This window comes from Mustela nivalis, assembly GCF_964662115.1.
Source record: "Mustela nivalis genome assembly, chromosome: 4".
In the NCBI taxonomy this organism is placed as follows: domain Eukaryota; kingdom Metazoa; phylum Chordata; class Mammalia; order Carnivora; family Mustelidae; genus Mustela; species Mustela nivalis.
Window position 1 is genome coordinate 149,809,597 of NC_139023.1, and position 26,060 is coordinate 149,835,656.

At 38.0% G+C, this 26,060-nt stretch overlaps 1 protein-coding gene across 5 annotated transcripts in view; it reads right to left on the bottom strand.

Moving 5' to 3' along the window:
* KIF13B (kinesin family member 13B) overlaps positions 1–26,060 on the bottom strand; it is a 200,073-nt gene that overhangs the window by 55,009 nt on the left and 119,004 nt on the right. For all 5 annotated transcript variants that reach the window (XR_014310662.1, XR_014310663.1, XR_014310664.1 and 2 more), the window contains 13 exons: positions 25,035–25,181; positions 23,685–23,834; positions 23,263–23,391; positions 17,512–17,685; positions 15,546–15,703; positions 14,469–14,601; positions 9,698–9,844; positions 9,034–9,063; positions 7,373–7,472; positions 6,683–6,809; positions 5,663–5,718; positions 3,705–3,829; positions 2,287–2,463 (listed from right to left, as the gene is read on the bottom strand). Coding sequence is in view for 2 of the 5 variants with exons in the window: in XM_082726865.1 (XP_082582991.1) it covers positions 2,287–2,463; positions 3,705–3,829; positions 5,663–5,718; positions 6,683–6,809; positions 7,373–7,472; positions 9,034–9,063; positions 9,698–9,844; positions 14,469–14,601; positions 15,546–15,703; positions 17,512–17,685; positions 23,263–23,391; positions 23,685–23,834; positions 25,035–25,181 (1,653 nt within the window). In the remaining 3 variants the exon portion in view is untranslated. The remainder of the gene's footprint in view (positions 1–2,286; positions 2,464–3,704; positions 3,830–5,662; positions 5,719–6,682; positions 6,810–7,372; positions 7,473–9,033; positions 9,064–9,697; positions 9,845–14,468; positions 14,602–15,545; positions 15,704–17,511; positions 17,686–23,262; positions 23,392–23,684; positions 23,835–25,034; positions 25,182–26,060) is intronic.

Sequence of the window (26,060 nt, forward strand, 5' to 3'; positions counted from 1 at the left end):
GTTCAGGCATTAAATTCTCGACCAAAGCAGGATCGTTATGAAGAATGATTTAAGAGTGCACGGTCATTGTTTATGCTGACTGTGCTCTTTGCACAGTTAAGAATTGAACCGTTGAATTAATGCATAGATGACTCATTTGAAGATGCTGCTAAGACTGAACATCCTGTAGAGGTTGAAGAGAGCGGGGATGAGGGCAGAATACAATTGGTGAATAAAGATAAGAAGAAGAGAGAATTTTAAACCAACACCCAACCTTTTCCCTCATACAAAAGGGAAGTAGGAAATAATGTGAAAACTCCCAAAGAATATAGAAAAATTAAGCCACTTGGTCTTAGAAGTACATAATTTCACAAACCTGTTTAATAATAATTTCTTTCCTATTCAGTGCTCTTTAGTTACTTTTTTAAAAGACCGTAGCTCTTAGAATGCAAAGAGACCACTGATTTCAGCCCTTCATGAGCCTTGCAATGCAGAGCCACAGCCCATTACACCAGTCAGGGACAGCTAAGATTTTTTTTTTCCATGGTTCGGGTGGGGAAGGGGGGTTGCTGTTGTTAATTTACCTTTTGTTTTCTTTCTGTATGGAGCTATTGAAGGTGATTTGCATGTATGAGCATCATAAGGAATATCAGCGTCATAGGGGAAGTCCCCATTCTTGTCATAAAGAAGCAATTTTTAGGACTGAAATATCTGAAACTGGGAAGAAAACTGGCATGTCCTAAAGTACTATCATGTCATTCAGTATCAATCTGATAATATCACATCATTTCATCCAGGGGAAAAACAGAGGTAAATTCTTGCCGCTATAATAAAAACTTAAAAACAAATTAAAAACAAACAAAAAAGACACTACCACCAGCGGAAGCTTGGGTGACTCCACGATGCATCCTTTCTGTTAAGGATTCGGTGGGGCCGGTGCCGTACCAGGTCATCACCTGGCAAGCAGAATCTCTAGCTCAGGAATGGCAAATCACTCTTCAAAATGCTCCTCAAGAGCAACTCATCTTTTTCTATCCTTTAAAGACTTCCGAGAAAAGAGAGTTGGAGAAAAGAGCGAACAGGGGACACACCATATACGTCTATAGCTCACCCGATGACCTGGATTTTATTGACGCTGGATTGCCAAGCTAAAGACCTGCAATTTTAACAGCATTACCACCAGTCTTCATTTCAAAGATGGATATCAGTGTGACATTTAGAACTAAAGATTAATTTTTAGGGGTGGAGATTACATCTAGAACTCTGTCAACCGTGACTGTGCTCTTTTAAATGAAAAGATTTCTTTTCATCTGTCCTGGTTTTAGTCAGTGTGTTGAGAAGGCCTCAAAAAAAGTGAGCACAGACAGTTCAAAGAATCCCTAGAATGAGCCTCCCAAATCCTGTATTTGCAAAGCCAATGGCAGAAATAGTTTATGTTCTTCCCTTGAAGCTGTCTACTAAACCCAGTCAGACGGCATGAGGTCCCTCATAATGCAGCTGCAACTGTGTGGACAGCCAGGGCCCCAACCTCTGCGGCACGCCCCGTCACAATGCCTGCCACACTCTGCTGCTTGAGGTCCCAGTCAGCCCTGCCCTGTCCTTCCTCACCCCCTGCACTGAACAGTGTATGTCCTCTGGCACCGTGTCTGTAAAGGAATGGCCAGCATGCTACCACCCTGGCTCTGATGGCTTCTCGGACTTGCTCAGTGTGAGCTCTCCATGGCTTCGCCCATAGTCTTCCCGCACTCAGGGAACACCTGCCTTCCCGCACTAAGCCAATAGAGGCGCCGTCTATTTATTCAGCTATACATGCCGACGGACACTGGCGGTTTCAAGATGCAGACTAATTCTTACTCGTCTTGCTATCCAAAAGCTCGACAGAGTACACTATCCAAATATTTGAGTCCACAAATTAGCAGAGATGACTGAGAGGGAAGAAGGAAGCAGAAAGCAGAGGGTGAGTCCAAGCAACAACTAATCTGTGGAGAACTGTCACGTCTTGTGCAACCCAAAGGTAAAGTCAAAAACCTAGAACTGCGCTTTGACGGGGCACTGGGGCACCCATCTGTGACTCTGTAATAAGAAGGACTCACTGTAATAACTGAACACTATCTAGGAGAAAGTCAGAACAGCAGGGGCCGGGAATGAAGCAGACCCGACTACACGACAGCAAGGGTTGAGTTGAAGAGAAAACTGAATCGGTTCACAGAGGCTGTGTGGACAGGAGGCCAGAGCAATCATTCCTGGCCCTGCCCCTAATCGGACCTGTGATTAAAATCAGTTTTTCAACTGGGATTAATGACTCACCTGCCGGCCATGAACATGGACACAAATTCTTTTCCGTAATACTAGCTGCATGTCGGCCGGATGGCTAAGCTGGACTGTCACCCGCACAATCAGATACACGCGCTCATCTGCTGGGGTGCCTTTACTGAGCTGAGGACAGCTGTGCACGGCAGAGTCCCAAGAGGCTTCTGCTCTCACCTGCGGGGACCAAAAGAACATACTTTGTTTGCCCTCTCCTCCTGAACACAAAACACTTCACAAGGAAACATACTGGCTTGGCTAAAGTTGGACATACTGGTCCCCACTGAAGATCTACTAGAAGTGGCCTGAAAGACTCCGGGATGTGAGGATGTGGCCTCCATCACTCTAGTCTGGGAAGTACGGGGGATAACATTCTTGGCTGGTGGGATTCCAGAAATGTTTTTATTTTGCAAAATGCTCAAACATAAAGGAAAGATATGAATTCAGGACAATGAACTCCTGTGTTATCTTCCATCTATAATCATCAGCTATTAATATTTTGCCACTTCTCCTTTCTCTTTCTTACAACTCATACACATCCAGGATTATTTTTTGCTGAACCACTTGTGAGTCAGTTCCAGACCTGTTACTCTACCTGCCTAAATAGATTAACAAGTGTCTTCTAACAGTGAGAACATCCTCTAACTTAACTATAGGACAATTCAGGAAATTTAACATCAACACAATACTATGATATAATACAGTCCATATTCAAATCTTTCAACTGTTTCAATCCAGGATCACTAACTGCACTTAGCTGTCATGTCTCTTTAGTCTACTTTGATCTGGAATGGTTCCCCAGCCCTTCTTTGTCACCCATGACACCATAGGACCACTGTTGTATAGAACGCATCACAGCTAGCTTTGCCCCCTACTATTGAAGTTTTGCACCTTTTAGGAATACCACTAAGGGATGATGTGCCCTCCAGAGCACCCCATCAGCTTTCCTCGCTTTAACTATTTTTTTACTTTTCCAGTATACTCAAAACTGGAAAGTAAGCCCCCACTGTACACACATCACCCAGATTCAAACATTATCAAGATTTTGCCACACTGCCTTTATCTACTCTTTTTTCCCTCTTCTTAAAAAGTCTTTACTAAAGAATTAAAGGAGATCCCAAACGCTGTGTATTTTACCTCTATGTACTTCAGTGGCATTTCCCCAGAGAGGGGACCACTGCTGGCCTGAACTATGAATACTAACAGAGATCCTTTACCAGGAGGGGAACTAATTTGACCATCCACTTCTTCTGGAAGGGGTTCCACTCTTTCTGGAAGTCGCAGTAAAAGGTTTTCATTTATATTTCTTGAGAAATGCAAGCATTAAAATGATTACACTGCTGACTATTTCAAAAGATGTATGGAAAGGTTAAAGAAACTACTTTTCATATGATTTTCCCTACTTATGCTTTGTTTACCTCTCCATCATGCTGTTTTACAATCTGCAGTTCAAAGAACTCATCCTCTTCTTCCCCGGTTAGGGTAGCATCCCATCCACCAGCTTCTGGGTCATCAAGATTATCTTGAGAGCTGAAATCATCAGCTAAAAGCAAGTTCCATTAAATCAGAGATCATTTCAAAGGATAACCCCTACCAGCTAAATTTCAATGTGCTTAGTATTAAAATTCTACTGCCTCAAATTTCATTTGCTTTTGGCTCTAAAATCTCACATGACATGGAAGAGAACCATTAAACAGTTCACAGTTCTTAGAGATGGACAGACTCTCAAGAAATTATCTTAACCAATCTCCTACCTTTATGCCTTATTTTACATGGAAGGCAAAAGAAGCCAAGATACCCAAGAGATTACTCAAGATCAGCCCATAAATGTTAATAATAGGATTACAACCCAAATTCCCCATCTTTTAGTGCACTGAAGAAATGAGAAGCGAGAGTGATTCCAATTATTGGACCGTTAAGTTCAACAAAAGAATCAACTGGCTACATGAGCCAGAAACTTGGGAGGGTTGCCCCTTGGCCCTTTAGTTATTTAGTTCTAAGTCAGGCCCTCCCAACCCCCTATCCATCTTAAGCTTGTGAGTAGCCATCAAAGTATCTTTCTAGTATGTGGGCTTATGGGGATCAAGAATGGGCATCAGGCTGCACAAGTTCTTGATCATGTCTTGGGATGTCCATACAAACAGGTCTTCTATAAGCTTACTGTTTTCCGCTCTTACCTTCCTACACATGTGCACAAGCACGTGCACACACGAGCCCCTCAACTATGTAGGAACCTAACGTAAGGACAGTAAGCCCCAGAGTAAGCTTCAGCCTCCAAGGCGCCAGAGAACAACAAGGTAGGCTAGAGAGCTGTGGCAAAACACGGAAACCCTCTCAGGTGGACTGACAGCAGAAGTGACTTAAGTATTATTTGCTAACTCTGTGCACACAAAATTTTCCATATGTCTAAATAAACCAAGTAGTACAAGATGTACTTAGTTATTATAACTCACTTTCAGCTGGGTGGAAACAAACCACTGAGGACATCCAAGCTTGCCTATCTAGGACAGTTCATTATAATACACAGTTTCTCTGAGATGTTTTAGGAATTTAACTGCTGACTTTTACCTTATCCTTAGCTCTTTAATCTACCTTTTCATTTTTATTTTCCTTCCTTGGACAGAATAAATGTAAAATGTAGCCACATCTAAAATATTTTATATGAAGGAGAAAAAAGTCAGAAAAATTGGACAGTTTCTCACAAATAAGCAATGCAGGAATGAGGGCATAAGAATTCAGAGGGGCGCCTGGGTGGCTCAGTGGGTTAAGCCTCTGCCTTCGGCTCAGGTCATGATCCCAGGGCCCTTGGACCAAGCCCCGCATTGGGCTCTCTGCTCAGTAGGGAGTCTGCTTCCCCCTCTCTCCGCCAAATAAACAGATAAATAATCTTTAAAACAACAACAACAACAACAACAACAACAACAAACGAACTCACAGAAAAAGTGAGAAATTTATTAGCTAAGATTAAGAAAACACCAGATAAAAGAAAGCATCCTACATAAGCATCACTAGTTATTAGTCCTTTCCAGAGAGAAGTCTTTTCCTAAGAATAAAGAAGACAACACTGAAGTGTAGGGGAACACCTGCTACTGCTACCTCACATGAAGAGAAGAACAAAGCACACACGCAGCTATTACGGATTACCCAGTGAAATGTGCAAACGTCCTGGGATGAAACATACCTACCTCCGCTACAGAAATATTACTCTTACAGATAATTCATTCTTGGTCAAGTGTCAGTGTCCCTCTGCATACGTAAAATAGACCCTAACCTTATTCTTACTGAATTGCCTAACTGCAGACTTTGTTAGAATCTAAGTGTTACTCGGACACTAATTTGTCTGAGGTAAGCCTTCAGAAAGTATCTCCTAACTTACCATTTAAGTCAAGGAATATAACAGGAATGTGTGTTTCCATCCCAGGAACTGGGGTCCTAAAACATAATAAACAAATAGCACCTCAAATAAAGCCGACTTTCTCAGCAGAATGTACTTCGAGACACAGCATTAATCCACAATGAGAATTATTACAGGTCAAGCCAATAATAACTGTGGGTATCGTGTTTTTGTCATAATTTCAAATCAGAGATGCCCCAAAGACTTACCTGTAAATGCTGCTTCTTTTCACTGGTGCTCTTGTGTATAATTATCATACGTTCTAATCCTAGAATTCAGTCTTATAAGATACAGCTACCTGTTTGTAACTGAAGCTTCTTTGTTTAAAGTTACTTTCTTAAAAAATTATATACTTAAGGGCCCCATATGGCTTAATTTACTATTTTTAATTTCTATAAAGTGGCACAGAACATTTGCTGACAGTACAGTTTAAGCCAGCACAAAACCAAAAACTCCTGGAGATGCAATTTTATTATGACCGAATGGTCTTTTAAGGGAATGACCCAAGTAATTAACATATTAACTTTCTTTTTTAATGCTAAGTGCAGTGGTATTAAATATTGATTTAGATTCTCAGAATTCTTAATTACTTGGGCCAATAACAATATTATTTAATAAAACAGTTTTAAGCCATAGTTACTCCAACTCATGAAAATAATTTAACACTTCCTTTAATTCAAACTTTTCTCCCTATGCTATGATGAGTCTTCCATTAGTTGAAACAGAGGCAAAACTGATATGGAGAGTGGGAGGCTCCGTGAGCATCTGAAATGTCTGAAGAGGGCGCCTGGGTGGCTCAGTGGGTTAAGCCGCTGCCTTCGGCTCAGGTCATGATCTCAGGGTCCTGGGATCGAGTCCCGTATTGGGCACTCTGCTCAGCAGGGAACCTGCTTCCTCCTCTCTCTCTCTCTGCCTGCCTCTCTGCCTACTTGTGATCTCTCTCTGTCAAGTAAATAAATAAAATCTTTTGAAATGTCTGAAGACATGTGGCAGCGTTCATACCATTCTGCTGGGGCCCCTGGAATGCCACTGCCAGCAGAGGGGACCATGACTGCATTCCGCTCCTCAGTCAGAGTCAGCCTCATCTCTAGAAGTTGGGCTTCACGGTCAGCATCATCCTCTGTTTTATCTAGAACATCAAGAATGGAGATCAAATATAGACTTCTCACCTGATTTACACTTTCATCCTGCATATCAATAGGATTTGACTGTATTCAGGTACTGGTTGATGAGGGTTCACTGAAAACTTATTACTTCCCTAATTAGTATTAAAAAAAATCACAGTAAGAAATGAACTATAAGCTAAAGAGCTGGTGTACTCTTACAGAAAGGCCATCTTTGGCTCATGGAAGGCCGCCATGGGCCAGCACATGAATAATTTCTTCCAGAATTAGAGGATTCAGGTGCTTTTGGATAAGAAATCAAGAACGTTAGCATCCTCCTTAATTTATTTTTGAAGGACAATGTTTACATACTTTATTTTCTCTTTGTTGGGGATGTGGGGAAACTTACAGAAAGACATCATTACAGTTAAATAAACGTTGTTCTGAAAGGATATGACACTAATAAGTAACATTCCTATACGCATTATTGATGTGTCCATCTACTTCTAATTTATATGGCTGCAAGTGAGATTAATTATGCACAGATTCGGTGTGAGGGGGGAGGAAATATTCAACTTGCTTTTCTTACCATGTTTACTGACAAGCTTCTGCAGTTGTTGATCTAAGTATTCCTGACGTTTTGTTAATGCATTTAGCCATTTTCTACGCAGTCTCTCTAAATCCCGATCCTGGAAAAAAGCAGGGGAAATTATGGCAGATATAATGTCAAGACAAGATATTTGAAACCAATGCTTCCATCTACCTTACTCTAAGGCTTTAAAAATGTGAAGTATTATATATCAATCTGTTTATTACCACTACTAGTTGACTCCAATCATTATTCAGAACAGGAAACTCCAAAAATCAAAGCACTGCTGTTACTGGAAAAAGACAGCTTCTGAAAGGGCATTCTCTGATATCTAGAACCAGTTTTATTTCTATTGGTTCGAGAGGCAGAACTCCAAGTAACTAAGATCTACAATGTCCCTCTGCTGGATAAAAATCAGAAATACTTGGGCACCTAGCTGGCTATCAGGAGAGCATATGACTTTTGACCTCGGTGTCATGAGTTTGAGCCCTGCACAGAATGTAGATATCACCAAAAAAAAAAAAAAAAAAAAGTAAACCTAAAAAAAAATCACAAATACTACTCAATAATCTTCAATTCTATATCTGTGGGAACCATCATAAGAATTCCTCAAACTTCTTACCTTGTTTCAGCCTTCAACATGTTTCACTAGTCTCTACAAACAGCATGTAAATGCTTCTCTCCCTTGTTTCTTGTGGGGGGATATTTGGAGCAGAGAGGGGGCGTTATCACCAGACTAAGAACTCTACCAGTCAACACCCGACTGTATACCAATCTTGCCTCATTTCCTTTCATAATAAAGTTAACAAGGCTGGGTAGATCAGTGGAATGCTGAGGATACAGTGTGTATCTGGATTTCACTAAAGCACTTAACCAAATAGCTCATGACGTTCTTGTAGACAAGATGGAGAAATGTGCAATGAATCTACTTGAATGAAATCATAAATGACTGAAATATCACATCCAAAGAACAATGATTAATGGAATAATGTCAGCTTAAAAGAAGTCTCTATTGTTGTGCCATAGGACTCTGTATTTAACCCTATCTGATCCAATATTTTTATCAGTCACTTATAGGAAGGCAGACATTTTTATCAAATTATAATGATGCAAAACCAGGAGAGTGACTACACTGGATGACATAATCAGGATCCAAAGAGCTCTGACAGTCCTAAACAATGACTAGCAAGCCTAACAAGATAGAACTTGACAGACATAAACAAAATCTTGCAGGAGATAAGAAAGAGGGGTGGCGGGCAAAACCAAACCTGTGTGACTCTTGGAAGTGGGAAAGGGAGACCTGGTTTAGAAGATGGAAAATACCTAACCAGTGTTGTTTGACTGAGGCTCATTATGAGATAGCTCTTACAGGGGAAAGTGTGGGTGACTCCACTCAAGGAGAGAAAGAGTGCAAGAATAAGGATCTGGAGAAATGGATCTGTAGGAAACTTAGATGCAGAGCTCCAGGTTTGGAAAAGGGTAACAGTCACAAATGATTTCCTACACTGAAGTCTACGAAACTTGTTTTAATTTGAGAAAAAGCAGTATTTGATTCAAAATTAACTGTGTAGTTATTAAATAACAGTATGACAAGGCTCAGGAATGCGTGATTCAGCACAGGAATCAAGCACATTTGATGAGGCCAACAGGTACTTCCTTACCTGGTAGCTGTCCATGTCCTCCTCCTCCTCCTAAAAGAAAAAAATGTAAACTAAAACAATCATGTTTCCAGGAGTCAGGCTATGCTCAACAACCAGAATCTTTTCCCATACTTTATATTTTCTAATTTAGTGAATATACTATTTTATTTCCCACCTATGCTCACCCTACTCTCGGTTTTTTATGGTTTTCAGGAAGTTGGAGTCAAACCTTAAGCTTCTCACAGGAAAGTGAAGAACACTCATTTGACCTTTTCAGGAACAAGTACAATGCTTTCCCTGCTGGTTTTATAGTCCCACTCCCCAGGAGAAATCAAACACCTGCTGGCAAACAGTCTTTACAAGCCAGCAGGGGGTTTCTGCAGAGGGGGTGGGTGATAGGGGAAGTTAATCACTAGTAGACAACTGAGGAATTTCTAGAGACTTCAATGTCTTAACCCTCAGTCTGCCATTTACCAGGGCAAAACCAACAGTCTGGTGCAAGTGCAGCGATTCCATGCTAATGCAATATAGTTAAAAAAAAAAAGAAAAGAAAAAAGAAATCAAAGAAAAACAAAAGAAAAAACTGAAAGAATTGGTCATAGAAGGCACTTTTCTGTCAGGTTCCAAAAGACACTCTTATCTTGTTAGGTCTTTCAGCAAGAACATAACTGGCACAGAAACTTACATGAAAGGTCTCATGAGTCTTCGGGGATCTCAGTGTTCTAACTTTTACACATCCAATGCCAACAGACAATATACATTCTTCCATCAATGGTAAAGTCCCAGATTCCTGCACAGACTTCACTTCCACTTGGACTCGCCGGGACTGTCCCTGTATCACAGATATTTTGCTTAAAAATCAGTTTAATTTCTAAAAATTTGGTTTAGAGAGACCCCTACAGGCTGATATTGAGAAAGCATTTAACTCTGAAGACCGTTTCACCATATATTAAAAACTAAGCAGTAACCTACCAACTGAAAAAGTAATCAGGAAAAATAATTTACCTTTTCAGCAAATAGAAAGACACGGAATATTTATGGCTTGCATACTTTTTCAATAAAAAGAAACATTAAGAGAAAACATTCTAACAAAGGAAATGCAAAAAAGAAAAGGACAATAAAAACTGTTAAACTCACTTATAAAAAATACAAATTAAAATAAGCACAATACATCTTTATTTTCACTTACTAAACTAGTAATTATCTTTTAAAAAGGTAATTTCTGATAGTGCCCATAGTTTATAAATCAGGCAATTACATACATTGTTGTTGGGAATATAAACTGGTAAAGCTTTCTGCAAGGCAATCTGCCTTAAAAATATAAGGATCCCTTGACCAGCAATTCAACTTTCTAGGCATCTGTTCTCAGTAAATAATCATATATTGTATAAGGACTCTTAAAGCAATATATGTTAAGAATAACAAAAAACCAGGCACAAATAAAGATATAATATTAAAACTATTCAAACTGTGTGTATATAATAAAATATTAGTCATTAAAATATTGCTGGAAGAAAAAATATGTGATATATTAAGTTAAAAAGTATGATTGGGGCATCTGGGTGGCTCAGTTGGTTAAGCGTCCAATTCTTGATCTCATGATCTCTGGGTCATGAGATCAAGTCCTGCATGGGGCTCAATACTGGCTATGGAGCCTGCTTTAAGATTCTCTCTTTTCCTCTCTTCAAAAAAAAAAAAAAAAGCATATGGTAAACAATGTTAACCAGACCTTAAAAAAAAAGAGAGAGATTACCAAACCCAATAATATAGTATGATCTACTTTTAAAAATAAGCTGTCAGAAATAAGAATGATGACCACTACCCTGGATTAACCACTCTAATCCCAAATAATTTAAAACCTGGCTGCAAAATGAAAAATTGAGCAGAGAGAAGCTGTTCCGTCTTACATAAACTTTCATAATAAACACAATGTAAACCTCTATGTTTATAATGAAGTAGTATTTTACAAGAAGATCCTCCATATTCCCAAAATACCGACCTCAAAGTCAGTTTATGAATTTCAGGGATGTAAAACAGAATTTGAACAATGGAATCTGCATGTTTAACTTTAAGTCAGTTACTCTTCCCCTCTTCCATCAGATTTTAATTCCCAAGAGCTTCATGTTATCAGGGAAATCAATTTAGGCAATGATTAATCAGAAGACTAGATTTGAAGAGATGGGTTACAGATGTTTTTGATTTAGTATTTTCCAAGGATTATGTGTCAGGTATCTTGTGGAAAGAGTACCTCAGAAAACATTTTAATTTTAAAATAGTTCAGTCATTTCAAATTAGCTACAGTTTTATTTCACACTGGGAGGGTGAGTCCGAGGCACTGTAGGGGGAGGGTGAGTCCGAGGCACTGTAGGGGGAAGGTTCAAGGTTGGCACAGAAAGAAAAAGGAGGGAAAGATCCAGAACAGCTACTGTCCCACAGAAAAGTTTTTATTTTATTTAATTTTTTTTTTAAAGATTTTATTTATTTACTTGAGAGAGAGACAGTGAGAGAGAGCATGAACGAGGAGAAGGTCAGAGAGAGAAGCAGACCCCCCTTGGAGCTGGGAGTCCGATGCAGGACTTGATCCCGGGACTCCAGGATCATGACCTGAGCCGAAGGCAGTCGTCCAACCAACTGAGCCACCCAGGCGTACCGAAAAGTTTTTAAACAGTATACTTAAACTCACAGGTTGAACTTCCTGTAACTGCTAATATTTGAGCACTTTTAAACTACAAAACAGGCAATTTCATAGGGCGTACGTAGTAAGTTCTCCTCTGCTGTTTTACTGTTCAAGCACAGTAGGTTCTAGTTTTGAAATATTTTAATTCAAATGAGCCTACCATCCAAGTCCTTCTATCAACAAGCCACATGTGCTTCTATAACCTCCTCTTTTACTGCTTTCCAGGTCTTCCTACATGTTACTTTCTCCCCAAATTTACCTAATTCCAACCATTGTGTCTTTATTCTTGCTGTTTATGTATGAAAAAAAGCCTTTGCACTACTGATTCAGCATCCACATCAAGACCAACACCCTTCAAAAAAAAAGAACCTTTCCTGATGAACTCAAGTCATCTTTGAACACTTTTTAGTAAAGGTTGTCAGAAATAGGACAAATACTTATATATTCCATTTATACTAAACCACAGAAAATTATCTGGTCTTGCCTTCCAGGGAACAAATTTCTGAGGCATCCAAAAAAGAAATATATATAGCTTTAACAGATGTTCAGAAAAAGATGTTCTTCACACCCTTAAGAATCCCATTTTATGTATATATCTGATGCCATAGTTTAAACTAATTTTCTTTTCCTTTCAGTTCTTTGCCCACACATGAATGAATTTGCTAAAACCCACTTGCTGGGGTCAGAGAACAAATGCTGATCAGCTTTCCCCTTCTGAAACATTCAGAACTTAAACATTTAAGTAAACTTTCTTTTTCCTTTAACCTTTTCTCATATTCTGCTTTGAATGATTTCAACATTCATTTTCAAGAGCTATTCTAATATCTTTCCATTGTTCTAAAGTATAGAAATTATCATGGTATATAATATTCTATTAAATTTTGAATTGATGTAATGTACAGTAAAAAAGAGTATTTCCGGGCTCCTGGGTGGCTCAGTGGGTTAAACTGCTGCCTTCGGCTCAGGTCATGATCTCAGGGTCCTGAGATCGAGTCCCACATCGGGCTCTCTGCTCAGCAGGGAGCCTGCTTCCCTCTCTCTCTCTCTGCCTGCCTCTCTGCCTACTTGTGATCTCCGTCTGTCAAATAAATAAATAAAATCTTTAAAAAAAAAAAGTATTTCCAAATCTCCCATGTAAATTCTACGATATTTTCTCTTTAGCTGGAAGCAGAAACGCTTTACAGATTATAATCCACTTGCGGTTAAGTGACAATTCCTACCTATTTCTCTGCTACACTGATTCCTGGCAGGCATTCATATCTACTTAGCTGCATTTATTTAATACCTCCTGCAGTATCACAGAAAGATATTTGGTCTTTGTCCTCAGGTCCTGGCAGAGAGCTCCTGAATCTCTCAGAACTTCCTGAGCGATAATGATTATAAGTGTATCTTTTAATGATGCAACTTTAAATCTGGCAGTTCTTGGTAGGCCCCCAGGTAGCTTTAGGAAGGGGGCTGGTAGCAAAAAACAAACAAACAAACAAACAAACAAAAACAAGCCTTCACTGGAAGTTTGTAACTGTCAGCCCCCCCCCCCCCAAACCTCTGTGCAGAGCAGAGAAGGTATGGAGATAAGTTAATCACCCATGGCCAAGCTTTATGCCTGCATAATGAACATCCATAAAAGCCTACAAACAATGAGGTTCAGTGAGCTTCCTGGCTGGGGACAAATCAAGATGGTGCGAGGGTGGCACACCCTGAGAGGACATGAACGCTCCTTATACCTCTTCCCAGACTTTGTCCCAAGCACCTCTTCCATTGGGATATTCCTGAGTAGTATCCTTTATTTAAAAAGACTAGAAAGAGTAAGTAAAGGGGAGGAGAGCTGGGCAAACCCCTGACTTTGTAGCCACGTTGAATAGAACTGAGGACCAGATACTTGCAACTGGCATCTGCAGTGAGGGCAATCTTGTGCTTAAGTCTGAGCCCTTAAACCTGTGGCATCTGACACAAAACCGAACTGCATTGTGGGACACCCCATTGGTGCCTGCAGAGAATCAGACAAATGGCTGGTGTTGGGAGGAAAAGAACCCTTTCACCTTCCAAGTACCAAGTACTGTGCTTCACATACAGTATCTCTAAACCTCATACTAGTCCTACAAAGTCGGTATTATCATCACACTTCCACTTTATACCTAAGAGAAGGTTCTGAGAGGTTACAGAACTTGCTCACAGATTTAGGGCTACACGGTGGGAGACCAGAACTGAACCCTAGCACGTTACTAGCCTGTGAAGTGCTCGTTCTTTCTGCCATGTCACACTGTTCATAAATATTCTAATGTAACACTGCATCATACGTTTCTATTGTCTCCTGCAATTCAATTCTAAGTCATTATTTAAAGTTTATCTTTTTGCTTACTCAAAGTTGAGAAGCTGGTTTTAAAATATTATAATTAACAATTGTTTTTAAAAGATTTTATTTATTTATTTGACAGAGATCACAAGTAGGCAGAGAGAGAGGGGGAAGCAGGCTCTCTGCTGAGCAGAGAGCCCGATGCGGGGCTTGATCCCAAGACCTGAGATCATGACCTGAGCCGAAGGCAGAGGCTCAATCCACTGAGCTACCCACCCAGGTGCCCCTATAATTAGCATATTTTTTTAAATGAAAGGAAATAGATATGTAATAGGAGACAATTTTAATAAAAGGATGGACTTGGAGAGTCTAGATTTCATTATCACCAATCAGATATTTCTGCTAACAGGAATCCAGTATTAAGCTTTACAGTGCCAAAGAATTGAGTATTATCATTCAGAATGATAACTTCCACAATTCTGTTACCTGCCGGAGTTGAAAGATTCCTCCTGTTGGCACATCCTTTGCAGAAATTACTTCTACAGGGCAGTATTCGCCATTCTCATTCTGTTCCAAGATTTGGACCCAGAACTCCACTTTTCTGGTAACTTCACTCCATCTAGGAAATAGTTAAAGTTCTTGGAAAATCACACATTTCTATTTCAATACAGGCAGCTTAGGATCCTTCACATGGAAACTAACAATGATAATGACCTCCAAACAGAATAATTCAGTAGAATGACCTGTAGTTCAATGAGTAATATACAAATATATACTACCAAATATAATTAAACCAAAATTAAACAAATTTAACATCAGAACTAGAAATGGTTCCTTCAGTTTTTTCAAAAAGGTATAATTACAAATCTATTTCAAAGTGGTTACTCAAAAATCTAAATATGGTAATCAGAGGTCCAGAAGAAAGTACAATGATTATCTTCACATAGATAAAGGTAGTGATATATATGCTCAATTTAGTAACTTGAAAAGAATCTTTGCTCAGATTAATAACAGAATCAAGGAAAAAAACCTCAATTCTAGTTAAGGATTTGCTGAAACATTCTAAACCCAAAACAAGAAAAAAAGAAAATCTGGATCTCTTTTATGATAAGATGGAAAGCACGAATATCCCCTTTCAGCCATTCCATTTTAACATTCTTTTAAAAATCCTGGTACAAATACCTGCCTCCATCCATGACTGATGGCATTTCGAAAGAACACTGCACTAAAGACAACATAAGTAAAACCTGATTCTAGAGTATATCTTGATCCATTCTCCCTACAGTTGATTAACTAAAAGTAATTCAGAATAAGCAACTATTCTCCAAAAATTCATTCACTCTTTATTCTTAACTAACTCCACATTTAATATCTCTTCCATCACTCTTCAAAGTTCACTCCTGTAAGGAAGTTTAAATGTGCTATAAATACCCTGGAAACAATAGCATCTATCCCTGGAATACTGGTAATGCTCAGGAAAAAGCTATCCTTATAAATGGCAGTATTAATCTCTAGCAAGTCTTCAAAATTATAAATGGAATCAGAAGGATATCCAAAATTCACCTGTCTCGAAGACTGCGTGTTTTTGCTTGGATAATCCCCAAATCCCACAGGGCTGGGTTTTTCCGAGGATCATTCATCTTATGGCCATATACTTCAATTGCCAATGCCCCTTCTGAAAGATGTTCAATGAAGTCTTCAGTAATGTTAACAGAAAACTCCTGAAAGAAAATAATTACAGAGGAGGAAGTACTTTCTGGTAACCTTATGATCACTTATATCCACTGCCATACACCCACTTCATAGAGAAAAGAAATGAAAAAAAAAAAATGTTTTGGTTATAGAACATAACTGTCATCTAATGTGCATAATGAATGCTCAGATGGTCTAACGTTCTTGACTTCAAACATAATTATAAATCTGATTTTTAAAAATATTTTTCACCTTGAAAATTTATTTTGAAGGACCAGCATTATATTCTGTTTTCTTAGCAAAATTTAGGAAGCTATTTTTAAAGTACTAATAATTATATTAAGAATTTCAACAATGATCTACAATGTCTTGATATAAAAGTTATTAGATGCAGTATGGTAACAATAGATGCGTTACAGTAACAATTTTTCCTAGCTTTTAGGAAGTTAATTTTAATCTCTAATAACAGGAGAGTAAGGAAATAAATAATGATCATCAGTGCAAATAAAATCACCTAATTTTTAAAAATTCTCCCAATCTGCCCATATTTACAAGATATATATGATAGCATTTTACAGTAATTACTAAGCTCTAAAACAGTTTATTGTAAAAAGTCATAGGACCTATATTTCTCTTTCACTATCACTCTCTTTCAATCTTTAACACACTAAAGGTATTTCTATGTTTTAAATAGATTAGAAAGAGACCACTCCCTTGAAAACAATGAGATGGATTAATTGTGGTACAGTTAAGGAAAAAAAAACGATCAAGAGTCTGACTAGCCATGGGTTAATTGATTCCTCTGTACCAGATGCTTCTGCTGAAACAAAAAAATACCATTATCAAATACAACCGTGATAAAGATCAAATGAAAGAATATCATAAAGTGCTTAGCAGAGCATTAGGTATTCGATAAAGTTCATTCTTGTCTCTTTTCTATCTTCACTTTCTCTAAATACCAGTTTCTTAAACTTTTTAGATGACAATTTCTCCAGTAGTCTAATACAAAACATGGGTTCCTTTGAGAAGGGTATATAGAGTTGACCCTTAAACAATGTTGGAATAACAGGCACCAAACCCCTGTGCAGTCAAAAATCCACACATTACTTATGACTCCCCCCAAATGTAATTACTAATAGCCTACTTTTGACCAGAAAGCCTTCCCAATAACATAAACAGTTGATTAACACGTATTTTGTATGTTATGTATATTGTATACCACATTCTTACAATAAAGTAAGCTAGGGAAAAGAAAATGTTATTAAGAAAACTAAAAGCGGGGGAAGGGGGTGTGCCTGGGTGGCTCAGTAAGTTAAGCATCCAACCCTTGATTTTGGCTCAGGTCATGATCTCAGGGTCATGAGTCTGAACCCCACAGAAGGCTCCACACTCTGCATGGACCCTGCTTGATTCTCTCTCTCTTCCTCTGCCCCTCCCCACCCCAAAATTAATTAATTAAAAGTAAGTAAAACATTAAAAATTTAAAAAAGAAAACCAAAAGGAAGAGGAAACACATTTACAACCTGTGTTGGGCAAGGGTCAGCTGTATCCATATTCACACAAAAGTAAATTTTGACTGTGGAGGAAGAGTTAAAAGCACTGACACTTTAGCATCTGTCACCCAGCTTTACCGAGATATAACTGACATATAACACTGTGTTAATTTAAGGTATTTAATGTATTGATGACATTTCGGTTTCTGACTCCAATTACACTCTAAGAAACTCTGATACAAGATATATATTGATATCAAATTAGTAACAAAATAATGCTCAATTTACAGTTTTGTTTTTACCTAAGTAATCAAATGCTGGCCCAGTCTGGAAAACAAACTTACATTGCAATGATCAAAGACAACCATGCACTGAGGCTCCTTGCTGACAGGAGAGGAGGAAGAGGTATCAACTTCAGGTGCAACAATTACTGGCTCCTGTTGATCCCAAAAGTTGTACTTACAGAACACAAAGTGGGACAGATGCTGTGGCAACCCAGTGGCTTGGAGTATTTTAACCTGAAGGAAAGGGAAGGCTCTGTTTTTAACTCAGAAAAGGTACAAGTATCTTGAGTTAGATAATGGGTCCCAGTCTTGACTGTGTCACTACTGGTTTTTGTTGACCAAATCCCCTTCACTTTGGGGCTGTATTTCTTCATCTGGGAAATGGTGACAACAACTGTCATATTTAGTGAGACATTGACAGAGGGTAAAATGACCTTGACTATAAACTTGGATGTTTTCAAACATTTACAGGCCAATTCTAGTTTCTTATAACATCATCATCATCATATAATAATAATAATAATAAACTCAGAAAAGGGAAGTTCTCAACCATCAATACCAATCAATGATATGAATTTGGCTAACTATGGATATATCCCAAAAACATAAGATTGCTAAGAATGATGAATGAAGAATGAAATCAGCATATGTGCCAAAAGGGAATATTCAGTAAAGAGCAGAAAACCATTTATTTGATATTCTGAAGGCTAGAAAAGAATAAGATTCTAAGTAGAAAGTTATATGCTACTAGAGGATTTTTTGTTAAATTTTAAAGGCATCCAGATATACTCTGAAGATCAGGAGGGGTGAAGGGAAGGGGATTAAAGACGGTGAATGCTGACCACCTCTGTACCAATTCTTACGGAGGGCCTTCTCCATGCAAATTTAGGGGAGATGAATCAAAGGAAATGTGCCCTGGACTGCAGGAGTGTAAGGTTTTGTGATAACAACACGTAATTAGAAATACATGTCTAATCAGACCCAAATGTGCCAGGAATAAATGCCCATAATGGATTTTAAAGCAGTCAAAAATTCTAAATACTGCTTTTGGCAGGTAGTGTCAGCTTGATTTTTAAGCTCCAATTTTTGTGGTAAGTTGTGATGTTCCAAAACTCCCAACTATGAAGGAAACTAAACTCTAAAATTAATGAACCCAAACTAAATTGACTTTTTAATTGATTATGGGCTGACTTTCATATGACTGAGCATTGATCATTTATTATGTTCTTCACTTGATCACTTCCTGCTCATTGCATAATATGCTGTGCCTCCAGTAAATAAATTTATCAAAAAATAAAATTGAATGTGTGACCAAAGTTGATGACAGTTCAGCAAATACAATCACAAATGCAATTGTCTTAATGTTTCAGGAAGCATTAATAGTAACATAGAATATCAGGCAAATCAGATGACTTTTTTCTTCTATACCAGGTACATAATGGGTAAGCAATGGTTGAGAACTCCTATTTTTACTCATTTTTCCCAATGGCAACAACAGTTCGAAACATTTAGACAGCAATTCCATAACAGGCTACAAAAAAACAGACTGACTAATATAAACCCAACAGAGAATTCAGTGTTCGGCAATTAATTTTTTGTTCATTCTAAAAACCATCACTTTTTCATTAAGTGTTTAAAATTTTTTATTATATTCTTCAAGGTGAGACAACATGATATTTGATAAGATTACAAGATTTCAGGGAGCCTGGGTGGCTCAGTGCATTAAGCCTCTGCCTTCGGATTGGATCATGATCTCAGGATCCTGGGATTGAGTCCCGCATCAGGCTCTCTGCTCAGGGGAGCCTGCTTTCCTTCCTCCTTCTCTGCCTGCCTCTCTGCCTACTTGTGATCTCTGTCAAATAAATTAAATAAATAAATAAATAAATAAATAAAATCTTTTTAAAAAATTACAAGATTTCTGTAGAATATAGATCTAAATAAAACTCTGCCATATATTAGTTCCTGTTTTTAAGCAGATTAAATTCTTAGTTTTCTTAGGCTGAGACTTCTCCTACGTGAAACAGGATAGCTACCTAATGATACTGGAGTGAGAACTGACCATATCAATGGAATAAAATGAATGAAAACACATCAAAGCATTGAGTGGACAGATGTTGGAAACATACTTCCTTATGATTAAATTCCTTCTGAAAGCCAGTATTTTTTCTAAGAAATCTATCTCAATTTTAAGGTCGAAATAAATGATAAGATTTCATATGCTGATCTATATTCTAAAGGCAACTTATCAGGAATAAGATTGCCAGGAATGAAGAATATCAGGAATGAGACTATTCTGATATCCAGAATACAGTTTTTGTTTGTTTTTTTAAGTTTCTGCATACATAAATCAAAATCACCACAAGGTGTCAGAATACCACAGACTTTGACTTGCCACTGCTCACTATAAAGCTCAGGAATGTCAGAAGACATGCTACTTAGGGTTTTAAAACATACTCATTTAATTTAATGTAATTTAAAATATCAACATGTTAATATGTGCATACTTATTTTCATCATAGAAAAACAGAACCAGAAACTGCTTTTATAAGCTGGTGGTACTTATCACCTATTATTGTTACGTGTCCCAGACTGATTTTATTTTTTCCACCTATATTGTGTTTACTGTCATACAGTCTGTCTTCCTTCTTCAATACAAAAGACTATTACATGCTTAGAATATAGTCTCTAAAAACCACTTCCCACTGAAAGGAACCAGGTTCCTTAGAGAGCTGGCTGATTCCAGGCTAGGATAGGAAACGTCTAGGATGGGACTAGACAGAATATTCCTCATACCAGAAAGCAAGAAAGCTAGCCTATATAGTTTATGACAGTTAGGGTTGTGTCAAAAGGACTCCAGAGAGGAGCCCACAGGTCAAAGATGGGATCATGTGAGCTTTGAGACAGGTAATAAATATACAGATCAAAACACATCAAATATACTTACACCAAAGAGTTTATAACGAGTTTAGTTTAGTTTGGACTAAAAACAAAATAAAATCTCACTAGTCACTTTTGTATATTAGTAGGAGACAATTATTTTGAAAATGATGTTTTTTTTTAAAAAAGGAGAAAAAAATGGAGCATTTACCCTGCCCTTCCTCTACAAAATTGTATCTCTGAGGTGCAAATAGTTGCTGAAATAGGATGACTCTTTCTAGAAAAGAATTCTAGGTAATGAATGAGAAGTGACAGGGTTATAGTATCATTCTTTTCTAACTTCTCATGAAATATCTAGGTATAATCATCAATGACTGCTAACATCCCTCAAAGGACACCAGATGGTGTGTCTTCTGATGGCAGAACACACCACTACCTATAAAATGTCCTTACTACCCATTCCCCTTACACCTTCGTATCTAACTACCAATTTACAGCAAACGCATCTTAATACATTAAATAATACCAATCAGCCAAATCCAGATTATAAGAAAATACAAGACAACAACCCAGTATCTACAATAAATAAACTGTACAATATGAGAGAAAGAGAGAGAATGAGAGAGAAGAAGCAAGCAAGCGCAAGTGTCGGTGCCTAAAGATTAGGATAAATGTCAGAGACACTGCAAACAAGACAATCAAGGAACTTGACTTGAGTATCTCATATTAAGTACTCATTTTTAGTTATGATATAATGTGTTTTTTTAAGTACTCTTCTTTTAGAGATACATACTTAACAGACATGAAATACCATGTCTGGAATAGCTTCAAAATCACCCAGGGCAAGGGGACAGCACAGAGAGGCTTAGGCAGATGAACGAAGTAAGACTGATGGTGAGTTGATGCTGAGGGAGGTTTCTCACTACTTTTGTATATGTTTGCTATCTTCCACTAAAACAGTGTCAAGATATTTTAACTTTGTTTTTTCTTTAAAAACAAAACAAAACAAAAAAACAAAAAAAGCTTATGTTACCCAGGATATTCTACTTTTTTTCAGTGGTGACTTTCCCAAGTGAGACAGTATCCTTGTACTGAGGTTAACTTTTATACAGCTGCGTTTACTAATCTGTCACCTTTGAAATGGGCCATTATGGAGTCATCGAGCCTATGTCTCAACCTTTGGTAACCGTATCATTTCAGAAAAAAATGTTCTAAAAGCAAGAATAACACCATCAAAGATTAACCTTTTAGTGAACTAAGAATTCTCCCCCCTACATTCTGAAGCATCTTAAACATCTGAGGCCTTCTTTTTTTTTTTTTTTTTTTAAACTTTTATTTATTTATTTATTTATTTTTAATTTTTTAAATTTAAATTTTTTTAAATTTTTATTTTTTATAAACATATATTTTTATCCCCAGGGGTACAGGTCTGTGAATCACCAGGTTTACACACTTCACAGCACTCACCAAAGCACATACCCTCCCCAATGTCCATAATCCCACCCTCTTCTCCCAAACCCCCTCCCCCCAGCAACCCTCAGTTTGTTTTGTGAGATTAAGAGTCACTTATGGTTTGTCTCCCTCCCAATCCCATCTTGTTTCATTTATTCTTCTCCTACCCATTTAAGCCCATCTGAGGCCTTCTTAATAAATGCAAAGACCCACGGAAAAAAGCCCATCTCTAAACAGCTAAGGCTTCCCCATAGCTTTCAGCAAATGCCTCACTTTCTCCTTTCAGTATCAACTCCAATTCTAGAAATACTTACTGAGATACAGGACTGGACCGAGGATGGATTATGAAATTAGAATTAAGTTTAGGCTTTTTTCACTGCATCTTTGAACGGTCTTCTTCTCACTTGTACACTGTTCCTATAACCCTTGAGGATTTCTCTTCCTCAAAAATCATTTAACTAGTTCCTCCAGTGATTCTCAATGGATGGCAGGCTGGACTAGCTAGGGTGTGTTTGGAAATGTATGAGGGGATATTTTTCAGTGTCATAATGAGTGACACAGACAGCACTATCTACACCTATTGAGTAAGAGTTTAGGAATGCAATTACCTCCTTAAAATCTACCTACCAATTATCCATGAGAAAAGCACAGCACCCTATGGAGAAAGAGTTTTACATAACATGCTCTCCTTCAAGTTCACTCTGAGTCATGTTTCCAGAAATTTTCCTCAGACTTTACTCTCTGAATTAATTACCTCTCCTCTCTGTCCCCAAACATCTCTTGTCTACCTCTCTCAGAGCACCTGGGTCACACAATATTGGAGTCTTCTGTTCACATGTGTGTCCCTCTACACACTCACAAAAAATACACAGGTTGCTCCTTAAGAGAAGAAATCCTGTCTCATTCATCTTTATATTTCCAGTATGACGTCTGACAGATAACGTGCAACAGTATGCACGAATGGCATACCTGGGAAGGACAGAAAGAGCAGGGTTTGAGACTGCCACATGCTCAAATAGCATACGCAAAGGCACATGGATGAAGAGGAACAAAACACGTGAGAAAGAACAGTGTGAAGAATGATTACAGTAGGAACTTAGGAACAGGATCAGGGCTACGATAAATCTTGAGCATCAGTAGAAGTCAAGAGGTCCAACAGGAGGAGGAAACTTACATGAAAAAAGTGTGCTTCTCTAGAGAGAAGTTCAGATAAACAGAAATCCATGTAACTTTGGAGCAGAATGTTCCAGAAGAAAGAGGTGACTTATGCAAGACTTCACGGAGGAAGACAGTGGAATTACCTGGCTAACTGGTAAATCAATATATATGATGAAATATGGTTTCTGGAATACCACCACAAAAGGTTTATTTAGAGACAGACATTTCAAAGTTCGAAAAAGAACACAGTATTTATTGTCTAAATAGCCACAATCCTCAAAATCAGCTGCACTAACACTGCTTCTAAATGAAACTGGGACTTACCATGCACACAAGTCTATTCTCCTGGGTTTCCTTATCACAGGAGAGGTCTGAGGTGTCATCACCTCCAGCAATTCTTTCCCCAATGTCACCACTGATTCGCATCACCTCGACATGCAGCCGACCTGCCACCTGGAACAACAGAAAAGCAGGTAATGGTTCCAGATTTTGTTTTTTCTTCTGTTTAGAGTCAAATGGTTGGGTTACTGGTAAATGAGAACTTAGAAGCCTAGGTGCTACCAGCTACTTTCCCTCAAAGTTTTTGGAATAATTCCCGTCAAGCAGATGGAAACACAAGTATTAATAATACACATAAACAGCTCTTGTCATTATTAATGAAAAAGAGTCACAGCAATATACTGTCACCACCCCACTGTTTCTTAAATTTTTCTCTGAGGGACACAAGGCATGAAGAGAAAACGAACCTCTCCTTTCTGGTTGACAATTGGAACAGCATATTGTAACTTCACGTCATAGAAGAGGGACTCGAGGAAAACATTCGCCACCCCAATGAGACTGTGATTTTCCTGCTCATCATAGAATGGATCAGCACGCTTGAAATAAGACCGTATGACCTTTAAAGAGATTTGGAACATCACAATTTCAGAAATCACTTAAAATGAATTAATTCAACCTACTACCACTTATTGATGCCTCTCATAAAGTCATGAAATTTAGCTTAAGCACAGCACTGGATTAAACAGACTTTCTCTTCCTCTCTCCCATCAGAATGGTGGTCAGCCTCTTTCACCCATGACAGTCATCTTAATAATGTATCATGACGTTTCTCTTCTCCTTTATGTGGAAATCTTGCCATGAAAATAGAGGAAAACCAATGACTAGAAAAAGGAGTCAAGTGCACAAAAGTACTCTTCAGTTTTCATTCATGTTTATTGCACTCGTTCCTGCCAAATGATAAGATGCAGGGCTCCTAAGGAGAGCTGACCCCCTTCCACGAGAGTGGTTTACTTTTTTGTAATTTATTGATGTTTTATTTCTGGGCTGAAATACAAGAGAAGTACAGAAGAAAGAAGGAAAAAAATTTAAGAAAAAATGTCATCTAACTACAAAAAGTCAATCTTATTGATGATAATCTGGACAAATTTTTTTAAAAAACAAGAGGCTAAAAAAATAAAAATAAAAAATAAGAGGCTAAGAAAACAACTCTATGTGGAAGCAACACCAGCAGTATTTATAAACTGTAAAAATATACATAACATGTATTTCTGTTTTAAAATATGCACAAGTACATGGCTGACCTAAATGGGAAAACCTGCAACTTGAGGAGAAAGTTCCAGAGTACAGCTCTTTCATACCCACTGTAGGATCAAAACTCCTTCCAAATGTGCTCTTAGTAGTATAAATATTAAGATACCACTGATGTTCTATTAAAAAAAGAGATACTGCAGGTTTCTATTTGTGAGGTTAAATGTGTAGGGAAATGGGAAGAGAGATAATAAGGCCTGGTCTTTGTCTTAAGTAAATTTATAGTCCAGTACAGAAGCAGACAAATGTGACACCAACAGAGGTCAGAATGGAATGTAGAAGAGTCTACTAGAAATCCAGAGAATGCAAAAGAGAAGAAGAAGAAAGAAGATGCCAGAAAAATAGGTTATTAAGATTCTTGATTAGCCAATTTAGAGGATTAAAATTATTCTGGAAACAGGATTACTATTTTAGCAGAATGAACAATTCTTCCCTAAAAATGGGTAAGCTCCTTCCTGCTTGGCTTCTTCTATGATGACCAGTTTGGTCCTTTTTCTCAGATAACTTACCGGGGTATCTTCTTCACACTCCTTCCACTCCTGATAAAGGTCTCTCATATCCAGCAACCTGTTGTCCAGTTTTTCTAAAGACCAAATCTGTTTTCCTTTTCCTTTTCTTCTCACCTGGATTGCAGGTTCACTAAGAAGAGAGCCTCGCTGTAAAACAGTAAGAGTGACCATGTGAAACACAAAGATATCCACCATGGAAGCCAACCCTGAACATTCTATACCCACCAGTCAAATGTCATCAACCAAAACGGAATTGCTATCCTTCTCTATTCAGTTCACCGCAAAACTTCTCAGGAACCTTTTAAGCTTAATAAAATGCCATTATATTCAGCTGCGATCAAAATTTAAATTTAAGTATATAAGTTAGATGTAATTTAAAAAATAAATTTATATAGTAAATTATTCATATAGGTTATTCCTATAGTAAATGGGATATAAATTTAAATTTAAAACCCGAAAGATTAAATCATGTTTAATGGGAAATCAAAAAGGTTTTATTCAAGCCATCATCTGGCCAGATAATCTATGGGTGGAAAAAGAGTCATAAGCATTGAATGACAAGGGAAAGTCTGCTGGACTGATGGACAGCTAGGAAATGATCTTTTACCCTTTAATAGTTTGAATTTAAAAAATTTTTTTGAATGGGTAGTATCTTCATGTGGTACAAAACAGAAAATGTTTAAAAGAGCAAACTGTAAATGGTAAATGGAGGCAACAAATTATATCCATCTGTAAACACACACACTTTAGATACAAAATTTTAAAAAAACAGTATGGGTTGCTTGGGTGTCTCAGTTGGTTAAGCAGCTGCCTTCGGCTCAAGTCATGATCCCAGGGTCCTGGGATCGAGTCCTGCATCCAGCTCCCTTCTCAGTGGGGTAGCCTGATTCTCACTGCTCCTGTCCTCTCTCACTATCTCTGTCTTGCTCTCTCCAATAAATAAAAACAGTATGAACTAAAGATGCTGGTCACACAACACTGTGAATGGACAAAATGCCACCGAATAGTTCGCTTTATCTTTTTCTT